Below are 26,498 nucleotides of genomic sequence, written 5' to 3'. Positions count from 1 at the left end.
TCGTAATGTATTACATAAGCATATATTCAGTGTCGTAACATAGATTAAGCTTATTCCTGAGCTCTCAGCGCTGCATGTTATCTTTATTAGAGAAAACTAATCATGCGTTCATTACGCTGAAATTTTATATTGATTGAAAATTACTTGCGAAACATGGACTCACATATTATATAAGTATATAGGTAATTCGAGCTATCTGTATCTATTTTCTCTGTCCCGGCAAAAGAAGTGATTCTTAACTTTCTAGTTTTCTTTTCTATTAATTTTCGTCGTTTTGCTGCAATATGAAGGATCAACAATATTTTTTTTTTCGCTGTACGAATTTCGTTAAATTTTGGATCCGTTTTTACCCTACCTTACCTAGTAAAAGTTATATATATATATATATATATATATATATATATATATATATATATATATATATATATATATATATATATATATATATATATATATATATATATATATATATATATGAATTTTAAATTTTAGAGGTAGACTATGCTAAGTCACTTTTTGGTCGAAATTGAGATAACTATACTTTTTTTTTTTAAATATATTATGTTCTTTCCAGTGGTGTAATAATGTAAGCCTAAAAGCAACCTATTACTTTGTAACTGCTTAGTATAGTCTGAAAACAGTACTATAGGTCTTAGTTAAGGAACCGGATTTTCGCTTCTCCTGTAAAATTGCGAAATAGTGACTTGGTTTAGTTTACTTCTGAGGTCCAGATATAATAAAGTCATAGCCATAATCATAATCAACCATTATCAATCCACTGTTGGATGAAGGTCTTTCCAAGTCTTCTCTACAACTATCTATCTTGACCAATTCTTTTTCAGGTCACTCCCCAGTTGGTCTTGATTTCGTCAAACCTTCTTGTATAAGGACGTTTCCTAAGCTGTTTCTATCTCATGGTATCCTGTCTAGAATTGTTTTTGTCCATCGATAATAATTTCTTGCAATATGTCCAGCACATTTTCCAGCCCATGCTAAAAATAATTTTATTAGTACCAGTCATTAATTGCCAAATAATTCTTTCTATTTTATACATTTTTCCTACAAATAGTTCAAATCCGCTACTCTTGGAGCACTGAAACGCTAGTTTTAGATCTTTGTGTTGAATCTGACAACACTGACTCAATGATTTAAATCAACACAATATGAGGACCTCCATTTGGTCTAGCGGCTAACACGCTTGACTTCGTTTCGCGTGGTCCCGAATTCGATTTCCGGTGGGGGTACAGTTGAACGACCGAAGTGGTTCGGATTCCATTATAATCATTAGCTCCACGTCTGCTTTAGACGCTCTAGCATAATCGTGGGACGTTAAACTAAAACAAACCAAAGCAAAAATCAACACAGTGTGTATTACTAACTGTAAGTCCTTAAATAATTTGCATATAGCTGTATGGTATGGATCGAGTTTGAGGTGGTCGGTAGTCAAACAAAAAAACAAGTGAAATGTAAGTAGGGTGTAATTAGAACTTTTAATTAAGTATGGTTTTGTGTATATCAGGCCTAAGGCTAAGGGGAACAACTAGTGTTACTAGAAAGTTATCAGTTACATTTAATTTCAGTTACAATTTGCATTTACATGTATTGCTGGAACCAAAACTTTGACATTAACATTAACATTATAAAGACTGAAAAACATCGTCTTTTGAAAACATTCTTGTACCATAAAACAAATTACGTGTAATTTAAAAATATTTTGCAGTTTAGCTACGTTATTTTCACTGTATTTAGAATAATATCTAGCATTTATTTAAGATGGCAACACTGCTTAAAATAATGGAACTGCGACTTGTAATTAAAACCACCAGAAACTATTGTTGTAATGTTATAGAAGCAAACTAAAGCACCAATCATTATAAAAATTTAACATAAATACGATATTTTAAGCAGTATAACAACCACTATCCAAGTGTTTGGTATCTCTGAAACGGTTTGAAATAACAATTGTTGTAAATTACATTATGATCACTTAAGTCTTTTGGAAGAATCTACATGATGAGACGTGATATGTCAGCACGTTTTCGAAGTAAAATCTTCAGAAAAAGTTATTTTATTTTTTTCATTTCTTATAACTTTGTTCCTTCATTCAATCGAAATGCATTATGCCATGATCATAGTATTTGACGCTAAGATACAAATAATGAGCATTGCACCATTCCATTTGAGTTATTAGTCATCTCCAAAATGTTGATGTTAGTGATACTGTATTGTCCTTTGTTACACGGAATAATGTATGTGGTATTGTGGTTTTATTTAATATCTAAATTAGAAATAGGTAATACTTTACATAATGCAATTTGAGAAAATAAAACTTTATTTTGCGTTAGCAACACTGCTTCTTCATCTAGTGGTATTGAAGGGCATCTAGAAGAATTTTTCCTTCAATATTTCACACAACATGGTACAAAATTTCAGCATTTTAAATATATATATACATACGTGGATCCAAGGGGCTATATTCCCCCTTAACGCTCAGGTATACACTGAATAAAATGAGCTTCATTCCTGCTTTACACTGGATAAAGAGGCAAAGTATGGTCCCTTTCTCTCCCCTCCCGACTCTCAAGCCTCTCCCTTTATCATATCCTAGATCTGCGCCTATATATATATATATATATATATATATATATATATATATATAGAGAGAGAGAGAGAGAGAGAGAGAGAGGAGATTATGTACAACAGCAGTGGATTTTGTTTCGGGAGAGGCTTGAGGAACGGGTAAGAAACCTTTGTGTTGTACGTGTAATGCGAAAAAATGATCATAAATATATTTCGGGAGGGGCTTGAGCCCCATACCTAAACCCTAAATACGCCACTGTACATCAGTCAACCGTTCCCATATTAGCTCACACAGCAACGAAACAAATTTTGAGTAAAGGCAAAATAACTATCAATATTAGAGAAGAGACCGATACTTTCGAGACTGACCAACGTCTCGTCTCGATTTATAGAGGTCTGTCTCGATCTCGGTCTCGTCTCGGTATGTAAAAGTCCGTCTCGGTCTCGGTCTCGTCTCGGTAAATAAAAGTCCGTCTCGGTCTCGGTACCATCCCTAACATCGGGGAAGCGGTACAGTGGGCGGAAGAAAATCATGAGTGACAGGTCACGCCGGGTATTAAAGCGCATTGTCACGCAGAACCGTCGTGCCACTGCGGAGCAAGTGACGGATGAACTCAATCAGCATCTTCCCCACCCTGTTTCGACAATCACAGTCCGCCGCGAATTACATGAGATGAACTTACGGGGTCGTGTTGCACGGGCCAAACCGCTCATCAGGGACCATAACGCTTTCGCACGCCGCAAATGGTGCCGCGACCATGCAACTCGGACCGTTGAGGACTGGAAACGTGTGATATGGTCGGATGAGTCATCCTTCACCCTATTCCCAACCACGGGCCGTGTTTGTGTGTGGAGAACGCCCAAAGAAGCTTATGATCTGCAGTGTCTCCGCCCAACTGTGAAACATGGCGGAGGCTCGGTGATGCTGTAGGCTGCCATATCATGGTTTTCATTGGGTCCTGTGGTCACACTTAGCGGACGAATCACTGCCAACAATTATGTCGCAATTTTAGGAGACCACTTGCATCCTATGGTCCGGATGTTGTTCCCGGACAATGACGCCATCTTCCAGGATGATAATGCACCCATTCACTCAGCTGGCGTTGTTGCAGCGTGGTTTAAGGAACATCGGGATGAAGTTCAACACCTCCCCTGGCCCGTCCAATCCCCAGATCTCAACATAATTGAACATCTGTGGTCCGTCTTGGAAACACGACTCCAGCGATTTCCGCTCCATCCTCTCTCACAGAACTGACTGATGCCCTGCACGAGGAATGGTGTAAAATTCCACTTGCTACCATTCACGACCTCTATGCCTCCATCCCACGTCGCATCAAGGCTGTTCTGAAGGCGAAAGGTGGCCTGACACCATTTTAATCTGGTAAGTTGCAATTTCGTTCAGGTGATTCCATTTTTCTGATCACCATTTGTACCTTAGAGCTGTATGGAATACCTACACGGAGGAATACCTACGGAACTATCGTCCCTTGTGTGTCAATTGCGAGTGGCTTGCAGAAGGCTGTCTTGCAGTTTTATTGTGGAATGGCATCAATTAGCATGGCTGAGTTGTAATAAGCATCTACGCAACTTGTGAGTGATATACGTAGTCAGATGCTCTACGGTTACACGTGTAATTGCTGTATAACAGAATGGGAAGTGTTGCGTTCAACGGTAGAGGGTTGTGTCCAGGTATTTAAGGTCGTGTAAAAGTGTAGACGTTGGTGTTTAAGTAAAATTGATTGTGTTAACCTGTACACGCCTGCGCAATGGAAGATTACCCTGTCCACGAGCTGGCAGATATGTAACTCATTTATGGAGTAGCAAGGGACAATAGCCCAGAGGCGAGGCGTTTATATCGTGACCGTCGCCCTGAAAAGAGAGTAACTTTCCTTGTATTTTTCCACGGCTCCATATTCGACTTCGAGAGAGGGGTCCCTTCAGTTTCTCGTACCTGAAATCGGAGGAAATAGCCCCATATGGACAGCTGAACTTGAAGACAGCGTACGTCGAATGATCAGAGACCGTCTTGAAACTATCATGTGTATGGCGTAAAAATCCAAATGCAGCTCTAGTAAACGATCAGCAACAGAAATTTGGTGTAGTATGGTGGATAATTTTGTGGTAGGATCTTATTTATTACCGGCCTGCCTGTGTGGGAGTACGTATCTTTTATTTTTACGTAATTTTCTCCCAAAATTGATAGAACATGTGCCCTTGAACATAAGACAGCAGATGTGATTTCAGTATGACAGTACACCTGCACATTTTGACAGGAATATGCAGACTTACCTAAATGAAACATTCCCAGATCGCTTGATTGGAAGAGAAAAACCTGTGTTATGACAACCTCGTTCATTCTACCTCACGCTGCTTGATTTTTTATTTCGGGGATACGTATGAAACTCCGGCCACGACAGTCGAAGAACTTGTAGCTGCATTTAATATAGCTGCGGCAATCATCTACGAAATTTCAGATGTGCTTGACCACACGCGGAAAAATTTGCTTCGCCGATGTCATCTTTGCAATGCGGTCAACGGTCGACAATATCAGACTGTGAACTGTTATTCTTCATAGCTGTCTCGTGTACACATACTGCATTGCACAAATACTGTACAAGGTACCTCTGAGTATTTCACAGTTATCCTACCTTGTACGAAACAGAATAAATCGATAATTTGAAATTGTATTTCTTTCTTTCCTTGTGCAACACGCGCAACACCTTGAGTATCGTCGAATTTCATTCCTTCTGTACTCGTAGTTATTATCTTCCACGGATTTACGCATTACGGGGAGGAAATCTTTTAATGCAGCTTACTTTGGCTCAAATTATATTCACATAATTTGTGGGAATCACTGTTGTTATGTGAAGAATCCCTTATACTCTAGTTCATCATACATGATCTTTTGCCCCTGACTGTCTTATGCACAGTCGTTATAAACCTACTCTGGATCAAAGTTATTTTTTCCATTTTTACACACTCTTAAGTTGAACAGGAAGCCGTTCATTGATCATCCGTTACCATTAGCATAGAAGTTATAATTGTGATAAGCTAAAGACTTCGTTTCATTTAAATTCTTCTTCCGAGTCCAGGAATCACCTCCAGACGTTCATTACATTAATTAAGTTACACCCTATATATATAATGATAAAAAATAATACCGATATTAGTGTCGATGAAATAGTATTTGGAGTCACTCAGACGAACAGTAACACTTCCGATGCAATTTAAATCCATACTCAGATACCATTGCCCTTTATGCTCAAAATGAAACTATTCTCCCCGTGCGAAGAACGGGTATTCTGTTAATAACTTATTATTAAACATCATACCATAAAATACAAAGTGTATCACATAATGTACACGTTATACTGTTACTTGCTTAATGTATAAATGGAGGATGAAGGACTATTATTGGATCAAAAGATCCAATATATTTCAGACAAATAATTTCTTGTAGGCTTTATATCTGGAGAACAACATATAGTGTACCCAAACCTAAACTTTGACTGAACTCACAAGGAAGGCTCACGCAATGGCTCCGCTGAGATCCGAACGAGACAATTGTGTTTGCATTTGAAATGCTATAACTAGATGAATCCCAAAGTTATACGTGCCACCGGGAGGAATATCGTGAGTTACAACATATTTTGTAATGTAAGAACTACAAAAAAATTACATGGCAGAATAGTTTGAACCGAGTCATTTGTTCGGAAACGGTTGGGTAAGTGGAAAACTCGGCCAACACGTTTCCATCATTTTCAACGACAAACTTTTTGGGGTAAAAAACTTTGTCCCAGGGTCCCCCGCAGGGTCCCAGACGGGGTCCAACTCAAAATTTCTTAAATAGCAAAGGGGGTTAAGTGGCACATCATTAGAAAGCTGTTGTAAAATGAAAGAAAATACAGCAGGTCTCGACTCTCTACAACCCTGTGCAAAATTGCGACGGGTCAAAGTGTAAACAAAAACTTAATTGAAAAGTCCATGGTCACACCTATAAATCGGAAATGGTGAGACAAATGTGAAAACAGAAAAGGATGTGTGGTATTATTTTCAAAGTATAACGATTTAAGTGAAAACGTCTTGTCCCAGGGTCCCCACATGGTCCCAGGTGGGGTCCAACTAAAAAAATTCAAATGGCAAGAGAGGTAGGACATCGTTTGAAAGCTCTTGTTAAGTGAAAGAAGATGGAGCACGTCTCGATTTTCTACGACAACTCTGTCCAAAATTGCGGTGGGTCAAAATGTAAACAAATTGGAAAACAATCCAAGATGGCCGCTTAAAACCTGTATCGAAAGGATAAGCATACCAAACTGCTGAAGCTAGGAAAACAAATTTGGCATTAATGTTGATTAGTAAGTGACTAAAATATGCAAAATGTTCAAAATCGCGACATCTTGAGTTCAAAATGCTGCACTATGTATCGAACGCATATCCAGCTCACACCACTGGTGTTGGAGAAGTGAACGTTTATGGTTAATAGTCCACAAAATATCAAAGAGTATAATCTGTAATCCAATATGGCTGCCAGCGTGAAAAATGAGCTTGTATATAAACATGTTATTTCTTGGAATACTGTGACCAAGCCAACAAAGTCTGACGCAGTTCGATGTACTGAAATGACTTACATATATTTGGTACTACTTGCCAATCTTGCAAATGATTATTATTATTATTATTATTATTATTATTATTATTATTATTATTATTATTATTATTTGGTACTGTTTGAAGTATTGAGATCAAACCAACGAATGACATACAAATGTAACCATCACGAATACGTTACAATAGAGCCCCCAACTTACTGGCAGCAAGTTCTTTCTGTATGAACTACGTATGACAAAATTAGAAAAATACCCGAAGGTATTCAACTTTTTTTTTTTTTTTTTACTATGAGTAGGAAGTCATAGTTGTGTGTTCATCGCATCGTTATATTCAAGTAAATAATGCCGAGAGAACCGTGACGAACGTGCATTAAGAAGAAACCATATATATGTTGTTACCGAATGAAATAATAGTTGAAGTGAATCGAAATTCAATTGTTCTTTAGTCTTCCTAGTATTTCTAAATACATAATAGAGAAAAATAAAGATTTAGATTTGTACTGTTATGAATGGCATAGGTTTTAAGCGGCCATCTTGGATTCAAGGTGGCCATAGTTTTTCAATTAAGCTTTTATTTACATTTTGACCCGCCACAATTTTGGACAGGGTTGTCGTAGAAAGTCAAGACTTGCTCCATCTACTTTCATTTAACAAGATCTTGCAAACGATGAGCTTCTTAACCTCTCTTGCCATTTGAAACTTTTTAGTTGGACCCCACCTGGGACCCAGTGGGTACCCTGGGACAAGACGTTTTCACTTAAATTGTTGTACTTTGAACATAATGCCAGACTCCCTTCCTATTTTCAAGTCTCACCATTTCCGATTTATAGGTGTGACCATGGACTTTTCAATTAAGTTTTTGTTTACATTTTGACCCTCCGTCATTTTGCACAGGGTTGTTGTAGAGAGTTGAGACTTGCTGCATTTTCTTTCATTTTACAACAGCTTTCAAATGATGTGCCACTTAACCCCCCTTGCCATTTGAAAATTTTGAGTTGGACCCCGTCTGGCACCCTGCGGGGGACCCTGGGACAAAGTTTTTTTACCCCAAAAAGGTTGTTGAAAATGATGTGATATGTGTTGGTCGAGTTTTCCACTTACCCAACCGTTTCCGAACAAATGACTCGGTTCAAACTATTCTGCCATGTAATTTTTTTTTGTAGTTCTTACATTACAAAATATGTTGTAACTCACGATATTCCTCCCGGTGGCACGTATAACTTTGGGATTCATATAGTTATAGCATTTCAAATGCAAACACAATTGTCTCGTTCGGATCTGAGCGGAGCCAGTGCGTGACCCTTCCTTGTCAGTATGATGTGCTTAGTGCCTGAAAAATATGAAAACTCGATTTAGGGGTCATTCAAAAATTCTGTTGCCCTTGATCCAAAAAATCTAATATATTTCATTCAATAAAAAATAAATCTTGTACGTCTTATATCTGAAGAACTACATATAGTGCAGCCAAACCAAAACTATCACTTAACTCAGCATGATGTGCTTATTCCGAAAGAAATACGAAACCTTGATTTAGGGACCGTCCAAACGTTTGTAGCCCCTGATCCAAAAAGTCCAATATATTTCATTCAATCAATAATTTTATTGTATGTCTTATATATGGAGAACTACATATACTGTAACCCAACCCAAGATATCACTTAACTCAGTGTGATATGCTTATTGCGTAAAAAATATGAAAAGTCGATTTAGGGACCGTCCCAAAATTTTGTGGCCCGTTATAAAAAAAAAATCCAAAATATTTCATTAATTGAAATTTTTCTTGTACTCCATATACCTGGAGAACTACATATCTGGAGAAAACTCGATTTAGAGACCGTTCGAATATTTTATGGTAACTGATCCAAAAATTAATATTAGCCAAGATCATAATATTTTGATCTATTTTTTAGATCATTCCTAAAATTCTTGTTTTTATCCAATCTTTCTTTTAAACAGTATCACTCTCTTTGTTCTCAATTTGAAATGTATCAAGCAATTATAAAGCATTGCTTATTATCCAATTTGTATTCGGTGTAGAGCTTCGATTTTCTCAAAGTTTCAAATAAGATAATGAAATATGATTTACTATCGGAATTCGTGTCAGGTATTATTATTACTTTTATTGGTGTTTTCCTTTCTTTCAATTGTTAAAACAAGAAACTTCCTTGCACTGTCATAAAATATGTGCTCTTTTCCAATAGCATAATAAGTGCTCATATAATTTTAAACTTTGAAATTAAGAATTGAATCAGTACAAGTACAATTTGGATAACGAATGATTTATAATTGATGTTTAGTGGCGTACTGAAGGAAAGGGATTAAGGACTTTGAAACCCCCCTTGAGTAAGGTATTATGCAAAATTAAGCATGTTTATCATATTAGCACGTTTATATATATAAACACTTGATATTATATAAACTTGTGTTCCTAAAGCCCCTGAACCCCCTAAACATTTGCGTAGAGTACTGATTGTGTTTTTCTTATTATTTTAACCGTTTTATGCTTTGAACGAAATTTGAAGTGCAGGGACCCTGTGAAGGTTACCACCTTTACTATCAAAATTTCTTTAATGGTTCTCAGTTTTTCTTCAAAACAATCAGTAAAGAACGAAAAATAAATGATTGAGTTTGATTTTGAATCGAAATTTGAAATACCACCAAAAAGTTGGCCCACCCAACCTTATTTTGTAAATGCCTCTTAATAATTTTCAAAACAAACTATTTTCTCTTCAAACCAATCAATAAGAAAGGAAAGCACGTTATTAGCTTGAGTATTGAATCGATATTTAAGAGCAGAGAAAACAGTATGAAGTTGACCACCAAATGTATCCTGCAAATAGATATATTTTACTGGTTGTTTTGAAACAAGTGATTTTTTCTTCAAAATACGCAACCCGCCCCGAAACAAATCACCTTCATCAACATTATTTCTTAATTATATTCTTATGTTTTTCGAATCAAATTACTTTTCTTCCAAACAAGCAACAACAAATCAATATCAAACGATTGATTTTGATCTTGAATCGAAATTTGTAAGTAAAGGAATCAGATTGAATTTGATCACATTCTAAATTTATTTTGTAAATCTCTTTCTCTATTTTTTCGAAACAAGCGATTTGCTCTTAAAAACAACCAATAAGAAATGCTTGGCTTCGGTTTTGATTCGAGACTTTAAAGTGGAGCCAATATGAAATTCCATCACCCATTTCTCTTGAAAAGACTCTTTATGTTTTTCGAAACAGACTATTCTTTTTCAAAATAATTAATAGCATACGCATATCAAACAATTGATTTTGATTTTCAATCAAAATTTTAAGTGGAGGAACAAGGGTAAATTTGGCCATATACCAACTTTATTTTGTAAACATCTCTTTATGTTTTAAGAAAGATACGATTTTTACTATTTTTTTTAAAAAAGTCAATAACAAACGAAAAACAAACGATTGGCTTCCGATTTCAATTTGAAATTTGAAAGGAGGCAACTTCACATAGGTGCATTGATTCCCTTAAAAAATTCCAAATTTCCAAACGCAAATTCTAAGCCTACAGTTTTAAAATTGCAGTTACATGTACATACTTCAACTTAGTATACATAAAAAATTACAACATTATAAAAATATCTGACAAATAATATTATTTATTCGGTATTGAAAACCTCGAATCAACTATTGGAGTTATTTAGCGTCATTTTTTTTAATATCACAAAATTAAAGGTGTGGGACATGGATATATTACGAACAGTATTTTTATACAATTTGTATATATATATATATATATATATATATATATATATATATATATATATATATATATATATATATACATAATTTTTTAAAAATAGACCATTTAGAATTATTTATCCTTACAATTTTTTATATCGAAAAAATTTACTCACATGTACGGTCAGTAATATCTCCCTTTCAACATGGTTTCATGCCAAAGAGGTCAACCGTAACTAATCTCTCAGAGCTTACACATTTTATAGCTAATCAAGTTGATAAAAAGGAACAAGTAGATGTAATTTATACAGATTTCTCCAAGGCGTTCGACGTAATTAATCACGATATACTTCTAAGCAAACTTGTGACTTTCAATTTTTCACAAAATCTTCAACAACTTATAGCATCCTATCTTTACCAACGGAAACATCGCGTTCGATACAAGAATATTTTAACTAAGGAGTATGTCGTAGACTCTGGTGTGCCTCAGGGATCGAACTTAGGACCTCTGTTATTTATACTATTTGTTAACGATTTACCATCTGTAATAACATCTTCCCACAAACTTTTGTTTGCTGACGATCTAAAAATCTATCGCAGTATCTCCACGGAATTGGACGCAATTTCTTTGCAAAATGACATTAATGCTATTTCCCAATGGTGTGAATCAAACAAGTTGCTACTAAATATTAGAAAATGTAAAGTAGTATCATACACCAGGAAAATAAACTATGTACGCAATATGTATACTATTAATCAAACGCCAATTGAGAGAGTGGATAATGTTACTGATCTTGGAGTCACTCTGCAGTCAAACGTATCATTCGATATTCATGTCAACAGAGTAATTGGTGAGGCCTTTAGGAATCTTGGCTTTGTGATAAGATTAGGAGGTGATTTTTCTAATACTAATGCTCTCAAAACATTATACACTGCCTATGTACGGTCTAAGGTGGAATATGCAGCGATAATATGGGGTTCTAATAGTAAGAAATATATAAATAAAATCAAAAACATTCAAAATAAATTTGTGCGCTTTTTGACATATAAAGAAACAGGTATATATCCAAAATTTGAGAACTACGAAGGTCTTCGAAAGAAATATTCATTACAATCTCTTGAAAGCAGAAGAAGTCATTTCATATTATCTTTCTTACATAAAATAATTCATGGTGCAATAGATCAGAATATTTGTTATCAGAAATAAAAATTCTCTCAGCGCAAAGGACTAATGCATTAGATGTATCGCCTGTCAGAAAAATGTGTATATTGTATAATAAGATGTCACAAGAACACCCAGATATAGATATTTTTAGTTGCAAACAAAATTTTCATTTTACATAAATTTGTTGTATTCTATATATCGTGCTATTTGTATTTTAACGTATATTTTGCTTTCATATTATTATTTTATTATATGTGTATTTTAGTGTGTATTACGATAGAATTGAGGTCATATTAGTATAATATTATATGTGTATTTTAAAGTGTATTAAATACACTTCACAATAAGGGAAAACTGTAATTAGGCATTTGCCTGTTGTTTTTCCGAAATAAATAAATAAATAAATAAATATCCACAAATTCAAGGTGAGGGATATGCGATATTGATATATTCAGAAAGTGTTGACCACCCTACAGAATGTCGATCCTATGCCGTTTCGGTCCTGTGCCGTGTCGATCCTGTGCCGTTTCGGTCCTGTGCCGTGTCGATCCTGTGCCGTTTCGGTCCTATGCCGTGTCGGCCCTGTGCCGTTTCGGTCCTATGCCGTGTCGATCCTACGCCGTTTCGTTCCTATGCCGTTTCGATCGTATGACGGTTCTCTCCTATATATCCTTAAGAAAATAATTGTTACTTAATATTGCGTAATTATAAAATAATGTATTTTTTATTATTTCGATCGTATGAAAGTTCTGCTGTCGATCCTATGCCGTGTCGATCCTGTGCCGTTTCGGTTCTGTGCCGTGTCGATCCTATGCCGTTTCGGTTCTGTGCCGTGTCGATCCTATGCCGTGTCGATCCTACGCCGTGTCGATCCTATGCCGTGTCGGCCCTACGCCGTGTCGGTCCTGTGCATGTAACCCTTTGTTGCAGCCGCGTTTGAGACATATTTCTTGTTGTCTCTGTGCAGCCAGTTTGACGGAGATAGAATTTTTCTTCCCGAGTTTTGAAAAGTAAAATTATTTAGAAATTTGACTCTACTACTAATCTTATTAACCAAGCTATCGCAGGCCCTAGTATTTTTATATTCTTCTTCAACATGAAATGTATATTAGTTCTTATTAATAAGGACATTCTAAAGCTATGTTCTTTTAATGTGAAAGGGTAGACAGTTTCTCAATGTCTCATAGCACTCTACGCTACTGGTTTGGTGATATTTTATGTTAAGATCTTTATATGAAGCTTCTTTCAGTGCTTGAAAAATTCATATCCAGGTATTGTAAATACTTCTTATATTATAGAAAACAGTGCTCCTTTTTTCATGTATACAAACTTTGTCATTTTTTCTCACAGCTTTGATAATTGAACGAATCCTTTGTGCTCTGAACACTCCAAATGATAGTAGGAACCGACGTTTTCTAAGGGTGACAAAAGATATATAAAATTTGTGCTGAAATTTAAGCAGGAATGGAAAGTCCGAAATTGTGGTGTTGATAATGAAAGACAGCAAAAAACATCTTCACTGTATTTTCTCAACGAAGTCTTTCTTTTGCGATTTCTTTAAATGACAGATTGAACTATAATTTTTATGATTCATATATCACAAACCACAGACGTTGCAAATGGCGTGGGGAGAACTAAGGTTGGGGGATAGAATCTTAGAATATCCCTAGTTAGAATATCCCGCAATACTCTCATCCAAGAATACATATTTTCCACTGTAGAAAAAAGGAGAAACACGAAAAGAATACATTCGTTCAAAATACCTAAAATTGCAGTTTTAGGAGAGTCAATTTCCAGAATTATCTGGGAAAGGGCACTCCTATAAGCCTGAGTGGTTTCCGTACCCGTAGATTCCCGGTCTTGAACAGTTAATTAAAGGTCCCCTACTAATTTACAAAAACCGGCGCTTCTGCATCGAAATATTCTGAGGATTTGTATTTTTGGTCCTGTTTCACAGAAAGTACTATACTGATAATACTGATGTACTAATTTTCATTACTTTCAAACGAAGAAAGCAGAGAAGAAGGTATGGTCCTTAAAAAAATCGAATAAAATATTTCAACAGATTTATATATTTCATGGCCCATAGATACCGAAAAAGTAATTTTTCGACATTTATATGTGTGTTCGTCCGCTCGTTCGTTCGTCCTGATGTACACTCACCTATAGGCCATACTGTTTAACGTATCTCGACCAAATTTTGGATTTAAGGTTTTTATCTGATTATTTAGAGGAGTTTTTCGAATTTCTTCCTACTTCCTAAAAAAGGGAAGCTTATTTAAAGATAAACATTTAAAAATTACGATATCCTCAAAAGCAGCTCTAAGGATTTTGTATATATTTTTTAAATCATTTTTTCAAAAGTAATCCCATCATGTGGTATAAGTCGTATAAGTTATTTCTCTCGGAAAAATTGAGAAGGGGTAGTTTATTTTTTGGAGTGAGTTTTTCCCGATGATTTTCTCAAAAACAATTTAGGCTATTTTGTTCATATTTCATAAATAAATATTTAATTAACAACTTGACAATATGGCATCACTTATTTGTCCTGAAAAAATCTACGAGGTGTATTTTGTTCTTGGGGGTCAGTTTTTTCAAACGATTTTCGGCCGTGTGCACCAACGAAGTTTAACTGTTGAACGAGGCTCATAATCAAGCTCGGTACTCAAACATGATTCAGGCTGTTTTGTTTGTATTTCATAAACAGATAATTCATTAATAACATTATAATGCCATGTAAATTGTTTCTTTTTAGGAAAAATTGACGAGGGATAGTTTCCTCTTGGAGATGAGTTCGTTTTTAAAGCACTTTCCAAAAAAAAAAAAAAAAAAAAAGTGGTTTTGGTCATATTTCATAAATAAGTATTTCATTATGATTTTTATAATGTTGCCTACGTCAGTTTCATGAGATTATCCAAAAGGGGTTTGAAATCTCATAAAAGTGATGTGAGATCTTTTTTCGACAATTTTGTAAATAACATTTATGCAATTTTGTTGTTATTTTATACACAAATATTTCATTAATAACCTTAACATATGGTATAAGTTATTTCGTATGGAAAACCTACAAGGGATAGTTTACTTTTGATAATGAGCTTTCTTCGCCGAAAACGCCTTATAATTTTATTCGTATTGCACAAGAAAATACCGGTATTTTATTAATAACTGCAGCACAACATGATTTAGTGTAAGGAATTGGAGCGAGAAAGTTTAGTGCGGTGGCCCGTACTTTTTATAAATTAATTTAAGCTTTATTTCTGTTTGTTTTCCATTTGTAAAGCACAAAGCGAAAAGAAGAAATTATTCTAGAAAAAAGCTTCGGCACAGACATTTTTCTAATACAGATTGAAGACACGTAACTTCTTCTGATTTTTGTAAACGCTAGAGCAAATGTAATATATTACGTGTTCGCTCCTCAATATACAAGGTGTTTCAAAACAACACCGATAACGTTTGGAAGGTGATTGCTGACACCAAGATAAGGCAAAAGGTATAGACCAACCTAAGTGCTCAAATGCTTCCTTTTGGACTTATAGGCTGCTGGGAACATAAAAAAATGAACTTTAAAGGTAAATAGCTCCAATAACTACTATGGGACCTACCGTAGTCAGGTCAAGACTTCACTTAGGAACTAATATGTACGCTATCCAAAAATCCATGTTTCAGAATCCTAAGGTACTCACGAAGCAATTTTTATAGAGGAAGTTTGGTTACGGGCATATAATTTGAAGTACTCTCAAACTACCTCTATAAAAATTCTTGCTGAAATACCGCAGGATTCTGAAACTTGGGTATTTGTATAGGACACATACTAGTTCCTAAGTGGTCTTAATCCGACTGCAGTAGGTCCCATAGTTTTAGAATTACAAACCTTTAAAGTTAATTTTTTCATGTTTTCGTCTGCCTATAACTCCGGAAGGAAGCATTTGGATGGCCCAGGTCCAGGATGGTCTATAGGCCCTACTTTCTGTCTTATCTTGGTGTCAGCAATCACTTCCCAAATCTTGTCGGTGTTGTTTTGAAACACCCTGTATATACATCAAACTTGCAGTTTTAATGTAGTTGTATTGTGTTTCCATGTAATAATCAATGTGAAACTAAATATAAATAAAATAAATAAATATAAAACAATTCGAGAAAATACTGAATAGGAAATTTATCAGGTCAAGCTTTATTACTTGAAAGAGTGAGATACAAATATGGAATTAAATTTTACGCTAGTTGAGAACACCGAGGACAGACCGACCAACTACGAGCTGTGTGCTCTGAGCACTCTGAAGCTCTGTGACATCTAGCGACGGTTACGAAAAACTCTGTGAAAAGCCCGGACGAAATATTGCTAGGAAGAGAGCAGGATTGGTTTTAGTCGCTGTCTGCAGCGAGCGAGCAGAAGCAAGGCAGTCGCACGGTCGTCGCAACTCGCTTATCGAGAGGAGCTTTCTACATAGAAAGAGAGAGAGAGAAACGGGGGAGAAAAGGCGGGTTTTTACTATTGAACTAGAAAAGAGAGTGGAGGGGACAGGGGATAGTTCTTAATTTTTCGTCACGATGGGACGTATCTACGTATCATTTGTTCACGTGAGATAAAAAAGCGAATGGATTACATCTTTAGCGTGTATTGTAATCTTACCTTATCCTGAAACAAGTCGGTAAATGACCCCAGATGCTGAGAGATGACCGATCATTATCTGTAAAAAAAAATATTTGTTGTATTGAATGCTAGTTTCGCCGCATTATCAGCAGAAAATTTTGCTTAGTGTGTTTGTATGTGTGTGCGTGAGTGCTGTTTGTCTCTCATTAACGTTCCTTCGTGTGCTGTGGCATTATCCTGCATCATCTGGTGATCCATTAGGTTATTTCTTTTCTCTCACTGTCCCTCCAATAATCGGATAAAGTGTTGCGAAGTTCTCCTTAGTTTAGTGTCCTCTTTCTTTGGTGAGAAGTGTACCCATAAGCTTCAACCATGGCTACTCCTCCGGACAGCCCCATCGATGAGATGGTATTTGAAATTGAACCCAGCCGGGTTCCGAAACACCGACCTGTAGCGTTGGAAGATCTTTGTCGACAGACAAAATTTACTCGACAAGAGATTCGGGTGATGTATCGTGGCTTCAAGCAGGTAAGAAAATAGTTTATACATTACTGACATTTCTGCTATAGGAACAAGCAATTTTCTGTTATAGTTATCCGCACTTGTAAATTGGAAATGTTCGGTTTGAAATGTTGACTTAATACATGTAATTTAGAACTATATTTATTCTTATTTATTACCTTTTTTAACACTGAACGTCTATTTAAACAAGGATATTTTTATCGTAGAATTCTCTTTTTAGTAAAGAATGCTGAAAGTTCCATAGAGAAAATTAAGTATTTGTTTTAATATAAAATTATTCTAACGTCCAATCCCAATAGAAATAAGTATTACAAGAAATACTGCAATAGCAAAATGATTACACACACAAATACAAATTTACACCTTTGGCGTGCGAGACCCGGGTTCGATTCCCAGCGGGAGTTCATGTGGTTCGGATTCCACCTTAATCAGTAGGTCCACGTCTCATATAGCCTCGCTGCTGAACGGGACGTTAAACTCAAAATCAATTCAATTCAATTCAAATCTATGGGATCTTCCCATTGGAAAAACTTACTTATAGACAGGATCGCAATCAGGAGTTAGAAATGGCATGTGCTAATTACAAGCGTCTATTAGAATAGACTCTAAGAGAAGGCAAAAGTAAGTATGTAGCGAATTAAAAGATTGAGCATGTTGAACATATATAGCGTGTTTCAAAACAACACCGACAACGTTTGGGAGGTCATTCCTGACACCAAGATAAGGCAAAATATATAAGCGAACCTGGGTGCTCAAATGGTTTCTTTTGGAGTTAACGGCTGCCGAAAACATGAAAAAATGAACTTTGAAGGTCCATAGCTCCAAAACTATAGGACCTACCGTAGTCAGGTCAAGACTACATAGGAACTAGTATGTGCCCTATCAAAATATCCAAGTTTCAGAATCCTCTGTACTTCTGCAAAAATTTTGTACAGGTAGTTGGAGAGCACTTCAAATTATATGCCCGTTATGCTTGTAGCCAAACTCACTCTATAAAAAATGTTGTGTAAGTACCTTAGAATTCTGAAATATGTATTTTGGATAGGACACATACTAGTTCCTGAGTGAAGTCTTGACCTGACTACGGTAGGTCCCATAGTTTTGGAGCTATGAATCTTTGAAGTTCATTTTTTCATGTTTCCGGCAGCCTATAACTCCGAAAGGAAACATTTGTGCACCCAAGTTGCTCTATACTTTTTGTCTTATTTTGGTGTCAGAAATTACCTCCCAAACGTTGTCGGTGTTGTTTTGAAACACACACACACACACACACACACACACACACACACACACATATATATATATATATATATATATATATATATATATAGGGTGGACCATTTATCTTGATACACTCTTCTTCTTACTTTAAAAGTTATATAATATATGTATATAAAATATGTATATAACTTTTAAACTAATGGGTAACAAATATTAAATTTTTTTACCATGCAAATATCGTCAAGGGAAATTGTTTGGCATATTCTGTAATACCACAAAATCAACAGTGTGGTGCCAACCTAACATAAAGAATTATTTTTCTAAATGGTACTACGTTAGGTTATTACATTTTTCAAATCACATATAAATGAAAACTTACAATACAACACTTATCATGCAGTGTTGAAAACTCAGAACACTACAGTATCACAAACATCGAAAATCAACTAAATTTTGGAGGATTCTACAACAACCATGCAAGTGAGAGGAACGGGGTAATACACATCAAAAGTACTTTAAGGTTGAATACTACAAAGGTCTCATTTGTGTTATTGCCGCTGTGGAGGTCACCAAATTTTAGATGTTTGAGGTACTGTAGCGGCCTTTGTTTGCAACACTGAATAAAAATGTAACATTATAATATGCAGATTTTGTTTAATATGTAGGTTTGGAGTATGTAATAACCTGACGTAGTTCGATTTTTAAAAAAAAATACAACTTTGTGTTGGATTGGAAACACTGTTAAATTTGTTGTATTACAGACTATGCCATACATGTTCCTTTGACGATATTGGCATGATGCAAAATTTCAGTGTCTTTCGTCTATTACGTATTAAAAAAAACATTCATTTTCTGAATTTCCATACAATTCTTAATTTTTCTACGTAATTTCCTTGCCGACTTAAACATTTATTGTCGAAGGAAGAGGTTTGGAATACCTTCTTCATTGAACTCTGCGACCTATGGTGATATCATCAGTGTTTAAACGTTTGCTGCACCCAGGAAGATCTTTAGAAGGCGAAAGAAGCGAAGACTAGTCGCTATTTGCAAGCACTGCACTATATGGCAGATGTTCCAATTTGTCCCAGTCAAAATAGTTGATCAGAGTTTCCTTGAACATTTCTCGACCTTCTTTGATCAATCTCACCCATTTTCACACTTTAGTGTCACTCATTGTATTATCACCGCATACCTCACATAATATGGCAAGGAATGTTCGCAGCTACCATGTTTCTTGGTGTTAGGAATAGGATGACCGACCATATTTCACAGTGGGCAGGCCTCTCGGTTTTCATAAATATACTAATCTCACAGTACGAAGTGAGACTGTAAATGTAAATTGTATCTGATTGTATCCAAGGGATGCCGGGAGCCTGTGCGCGCACTCATTCCCAACCCAAGCTATTCATAAATGTACTTTACTTTAAAAATAATCTCGTATAATGTATTTCAAAGAAAGCAAAGCAAAAAAAAGCGAAACCAAAATATTGACAGAAGAGCGAAATGTGTGGAAACTTCTCAATTGACAATGACGAACATGTTAGTGTTGATGGTAAAACACTGATGAGTGTATACTGAATGTTTGAATTCTTGGATTATAATACTCTGCATAGAATTGTAACCTACTCACTGTTAAATATAATTTCACGCATTCATAGCTTCAGTTTACTCGTAGCTGTAATAGATTGGCTTTTGGCCAAATAGTTGATTTTACTCACAAATGCTTTTGCCCTACTCTTCTCTAGGTCATCTGATCCTTTGCTGTCTCTGTTATGAATAATTGTCTTTGCCATATCATATACCATTGCTCTTGGAGATACGATAAAAAATACACTTGCAGTAATAAATACACAGAAAAGTGATCAAATTGATGTTTTCAAGAAATTGATAAAAGTAAGAAAAGATTATTCTAAAATGAATGTAACATTTCTTTAATGGCAATAATTTAACATCTAAAATAACAATAGAATATCAGCTTGTTTAAAAGGAAGTATTGGGAATACTTCTACATATCTAATTTGTCGTCTAGTAAATTTGACAGTATCCTATTGTATTATATTGAGCAATATCTGAGATACACCAGAAATATTACTGAGATAACAACAGTATTGCTATCTTAACTGATTATGTAAGATATAACATACTTCCTTCAAAATGCAGAACGAATATCAACCAACTTGAAGCAAAAGCAACGGTGATGTAACAATAGGTCCAAATTTTGTATTTATTTATTTGCTGGAGTTTAGTATTTCTTCCCAGCATTGAAACTACATGTATATGGATATGGACCTATAACTATATGTGGGTCATGAGCTAAGGAGGCGTACGAGACAGGAATGGGTCTCAAAAATGTGCAATAAAAATGATATCTCGTCTCGAAAAATATATATATTTACAGTGGTGGATCTAGACGTTCAAAACTGGGGAGAAGACCCCAGACTATGATAGGTATGTCATGAGTTTACTATAAACTTTCAAAAATGTACTCCTTCCTAGATCCGTCTCTTCTCTTTATATTAAAAGAGTTCTCCCGTTTCGCGCCTAGTTGCGAAAATTGTCTCTCATATTGTGCCGTGCGCAACCCTAATCTGAACCACACGAGTTTCCATCAGGAGCTGAATCTTGATCTAGCGTTTGTTAACCATATCACCACGAGGGGATTCTTTCAATCATATGAAAAGTTTTGAAAATAATAAATAAAAAAAAATCATGCACCATAATATGGAAATTTGATAAGTATGGCCAACGCATTTGAAGTTTTCTATCATCCTAAACGTCCTTTCGTAGCTAAACTGCTAGCGTTCCCGCTTTTGAGACGGGAGATCTGGCTTTGTTTTCCGGTGAGAACTCATTAGCTTCGAATCACATGGAAAACCGTAGGTCTAAGTCTAAAATATCATCGGTGTTCAAAGGGAACAATTATGCTTCAACCAATATATGTATTGTCTCATCGGGAGGACAGAACTAAACTTTCAGAAATACACATTAATTTCTAATTAAATGATAGTGAGGCAATATATTGTACATCGTTTCATTAAAATGAATATATATGAAACAATGCGCATAATACTATACATACAAATAATACTGAGCAGGGATTCTTGCTAAGGTCCCAAGTTTGTAATCCGTTCCTTATCATGCAAATTCGTTTTCCAGGTCTTCTCCTTAACCCTACTTACAATTATCAGAAGAAAGACCTTAATGTAAACATTATGACCAACTTTCTTCTTACAAATCTACCCCATCTTTCATTATTAATACTTCCGGTTTAAAATGAACTCTCAGGAATCTGAAATACTAATAATGCTTTACCTGTAACTTAAATACTAGGGATTAATTCATAGCTAAGTGCACTTAAAAAATACTTTATGATGGACGTCGATAGACAGCTATCCTATTCTTATATATTTAAAAATATTCTTCCTTCTGTTGTTTTTCTGGATGCATATGGATCACTGCTAATAAATAAATGAATAATCCCTCAAATATTTCAGCCAGTGACATAGATACGATTTATGTAAATATTTGTAGGTGATTAGAGTTAAATTGTACTAAATTTTGTCATTTTTTAATAAGACATTATCAGCAGGCATATCTATTCTTCTACCTGTCTATCTATAACTGTTGTCAATTAAACACGAATACATGATGAAATTTTATTAGAAGAAAATTTGCGAAATTTATGTTCTGTTATACTCTGAAGAAAGAAACAAAGCATGAAATTTTAGTCATGCGTACGTACAGTTGCAAACGCAGAACTTCCTTTTGACCCCCGTCAAATCGAGTTCCATGCCTCCAGCTCTCCCACCATAGTGCAATCAAATTAGCAAAAAGTAAGGAACAAATTAGTAACAAGCTGAAAATTGGTACAGGTGTTGGGAATTATGTTCTAAACAACACACTAAAAGTCTCCTCAAATCCCAGGTGACCTTCGCCGCCATATTGGAAAATGACGGCCGGAAGTGTCAAATGAACAATACCCAGATAAAAATAGCAATATCTTCGTTATGGTTGAACATAAAGAGATACATTTAGTGTAGTTTTATAGAACATAGATAGCATAATACTTTTTAAAGAATTTTTTTTTTCATAAAACGTATACTTTTAGAAATATTTAGCTCAAAATTCTAAAATTCCGAAAACTACCGTCAAACTGATTTAAAATTTTATTAAACTTAGGATGTAATTATTGACAAGTTACAATTTGACATAGATGTTGATAAATATTATTTAAATGGCGTACTAAAATCCCATAACTTCTTCGTTCGCCAATTGGAAAATGTCAAAATGTCCGAAGTAATTGAAAGATGATATTTTGTTAAGTAAGATACAAAATGTGGACCGGGCTAAATATTTGAGAAACTGTAAATTTAGTCGATCCGAAGCAAAATGGGATCAATGGTGGTGCAAGGGGGAAACATTATGACGTGTTTAAGGTTGTCCTCCACCATCTTGGTGACCGCCATCTTGGAATCAACTTGTTTATTTTAAATGGCAACATGGTCGTGTGACATATTAAACAACATCTTCTTTCGAAGAGAAACCCAATGGTAAGGTTATTTTTCCAAAATCTACAGCAGTTTTGAAGTTGTGAATAGATTTAGGATATGTTATATGTGAAACGCTGTGAAATGTGCTGTGCGAAGTTTCGAATTGAAGGGTAAAGATAAAGTAAAAAGTAAGCTTTGTAACATCCCACATTACGTATTTTTTAATAACCAGGAAACGAGAGAGCTAACACACATGAGACAATTATAATCACATGACATGTTCAGCATTTCCACCGGTTTGTTCTATGCACATCCTTAACCGTGTGACCCTGTGCTTAGCACTCTGCGAAGCATAGTTGGTGACAAAGGTATTACCATGCCAAGTTTGATTTTTTTTTCGGATGAGTTCTCGGTGTATGATATTTTGTTCTCAAAAATATAAGCAAAATTTATAGGCATAAGTCAGAAACCGAAAGCCTGCACAATATTTCGCACACTTATATAGCAGATTAAGGTATACCATCATGACCAATTTGATTCCTGTCAGATTTTCGATGTATGGGTCTTTGTTTTCGAAAATATAACGTAAAGTGATAGTGCTGGAAACATGGACTAGCTGCACCCGATTCTTCGCCCCTTTAAAAGCTTGCACCTAACAAACTTGTTATTCCCTACTTATTTATTTTGTTTATCAACAAACCAACATGCGATTACACAAATTTTAATACTCAAATCTAAATATGGTCAGCTCCTTCCTTGACCAAATAATAAACAAAAAGCACTTTGTTATTCAGTATCATTACTGTCCATTTTGAAATAATTAAATTGAAAGAACTCCCTCGTCCTTATATGGTTAGAGTATGCATCTTTGGCACGGGAGACCCGGGTTTGATTCACAGTGAGGACCTCACGTGGTTCGAATTCCTCGTTAATTTAGGCCTATGTCTAATACACGAGTAGCTTCGATGCTCAAAGGGACACTAAACCAATATCCAACCAATTAAATTGAAACAATTCAGTTTAAAGTTCCAATTGAATCCTCAAACTCATTTTTATTCGGCAACTTGCGTCGACGCTAACGACACCTATTAGCATCAGGAAAGTAAGCGATAACACAAGTAGGGACATATATTACATTGACAGCTTACTATTAGGAATCTGCTTGACGCTCTAAGGCGTGTGTTGTTTATAAGTACATAGGATAGATTACGTAAATCTGAACTCTGTACAATGTTGTATTTATTAATATCAACATAGGCTCTATATATTTTCCAGTGAATTTACAGCTTTAAGAAATGCTGATGGAACGAGTTTAAGATGGATCATCACCCGGAAGCAGGCACGTAGCCAAAGGGGGGGGGGTCCGGACCCTTCAACCATCGAGATCAGAAATGAAGAAATAAGGAAGGATGAAACAAAATGAAATGAGAAAAAGAAGGATCAGCGTTAAAAATATTTAAAAAAAAAACTATAGGAAGCTTTTGGTTACTCTTTCTTATGAAGAGATTTGTATTATTTGCAATACATGGTGGCGAGGTGAGCGCGATATCTTGGAAGAGTCAGGGAATTTGAAATTTCTAGAAAAGTTACGGAATTCGCAGAATTTCTGCTACTACCATAGTCAGGGAGATTTAAAGCTTCCGAAAGCATAGTGCCGTTGTGTAACAGCATGGACATTTTTAATCATAATTTTTCGTCATCGCTCCTTGCAGTATCAAACATGTTATTTCAAAAATAATTTACTACTGCTCCTTTAACCTGTCATTTGGAACAGATAGTAGTTGACGGAATAATAAAAACAAACTAATGTGTGGAAAGAAAGTTCTCTTAACATTTGATTCAACAGAGAAAGGAACTCAGATATTATAAAATATTTTACAAGACATTATTGAGTATGTACTTTTTATAATAGTAAATATGTACTTTTTATAATAGTTGAGGTCATAATGAAAGGAAAATTGTTATATTTGAATAAACAGACGAAGGACGTATATATTATTTAATCTTTTTTAATACTTTTGTTTTTATTTTACTCGAAATTTCTTCATAGTTCGTTATTAAAATACTTACCAACATATTCTCATTTTATTGTCCTAACAAAGCAATATATGTCGATAGTAAAGTAGTTTAGATTGATCGAGCTCCTGGGCCTTCAGTATTTCATGTCACGCCCCCCTTCCCCCCGTTACGTAATCCTGGTTAAACGAACCAATACATGTTCCAGTAAAATAGTTTAGAATGATCAAGACTCTGGTGTGATAACCACAGTATTTCATGTCACGGATTCCCCCCCCCCTTCACGAAATCCTGGCTACGTGCATGCCCGGAAGTCAGTACATATTTTAGCTCATTCCCTTAGCCACTGCGCAATGAAACGCTACATATTATAAATATTGTACTATAAGATTAAGTTATGTTTCAGCTACAACACAAGGCACTGATTTCTTTGGTTGTGTCTTCTGATATCGAAAAAGATAACAAATAGAAGAAAATATTTGATTCGTTTTACAATGAGCACACAAGATGACACTTGCTGTTAGATCTTACTAGAAGTGCTCAATTTTATGAAATATTTATTTGAATGTGTAAAGTACTTTGAAAGTAACGATCTTATTACGAAATAGATATATTATTTGACCTTTTTTCGTGTTATGTTTCGCATTTTATTTAAATATTAATTTATATATAAGGAAATAAATTTTGAGAAGAAACTTACGCAGAACGCCATAATGCGTTGTTGCCAAATTTGTACGTTTAATTCCTGGATTCTAGCGTTGCAGTTCGAGAAGCGAATTAGCTGTGAATTGCAGTAAGGGTCGAAAACTAATTTATCCAGTAAGTATCCACGCAGAATTCCTTTATTATCTGGCATCAGTAAACACACGACATTACCTGGCAACGCCGCACTATTCAAGCAGTGTTTAGCATAGCACCGAGGACACCAAGTGATTCACCTTAAAAAAATCATTGGCAAATAAGCGAGCATGGAAGATTACAAAGAATTGTTAACAAGTTTGATGCCAGGAAGAGTATGAGATATCGATACTAAAATTTCTGCGAAAAAAATACAATGAATTACCATAAAATCATGATGATACTCTATCACTGACAACATTCTGACATGTAAAAATTACAAATGAATGACAATGTGTTACATTACGCAGACTACTAACAAAAATATTGAAATTGTATTATAATTACGAAACACTGACGAATCGCTGACAAAACTGGAGCAGCACAAAATGCCAGAAAACTTTAGCATAGAATAAAGCTTCCTATTGCTAAAGTGGTAGGGTGAGGGTGGCTGGGAACATAGACTGCTCAGATTGTTTAATCACTGAAACTTTGCATTATCTGGATTATTTGGGTTACTATAAAACCTGACATTTTGTAGAAAGTCGTGAATTATCATCTAGCTACTTAATTTATATCGAGTGCACTTTTAAATCTCAAGGAGTAGTCGAAATTCTTGCAGGGGGTAGAGAATATTCATGTTCTATAATCATTTTCCTTTCTTTATCAGATACGCATTTGCACAATCACTACCTTTGCCTTCCTTTTTCCCGTTTACTTTTCCATGTCTACGCCACTGCGAACAGTGAT

General features: G+C 35.3%; 1 protein-coding gene across 1 annotated transcript in view; it reads left to right on the top strand.

Moving 5' to 3' along the window:
• The first annotated feature begins 16,436 nt into the window (after positions 1-16,436).
• LOC145689489 (A-type potassium channel modulatory protein KCNIP1) overlaps positions 16,437-26,498 on the top strand; it is a 398,897-nt gene continuing 388,835 nt past the window's right edge. Inside the window, exon 1 of the mRNA XM_081763662.1 lies at positions 16,437-17,190. Within this exon, the coding sequence (XP_081619788.1) occupies positions 17,035-17,190 (156 nt within the window). The 5' untranslated portion in view covers positions 16,437-17,034. The remainder of the gene's footprint in view (positions 17,191-26,498) is intronic.

Source organism: Thermobia domestica, chromosome 1 (genome assembly GCF_964235325.1).
Source record: "Thermobia domestica chromosome 1, izTheDome1.hap1.1, whole genome shotgun sequence".
Lineage (NCBI taxonomy): Eukaryota > Metazoa > Arthropoda > Insecta > Zygentoma > Lepismatidae > Thermobia > Thermobia domestica.
The sequence above is the reverse complement of the archived record's forward strand: the minus strand, read 5'-3'. Positions and strand labels throughout refer to the sequence as shown.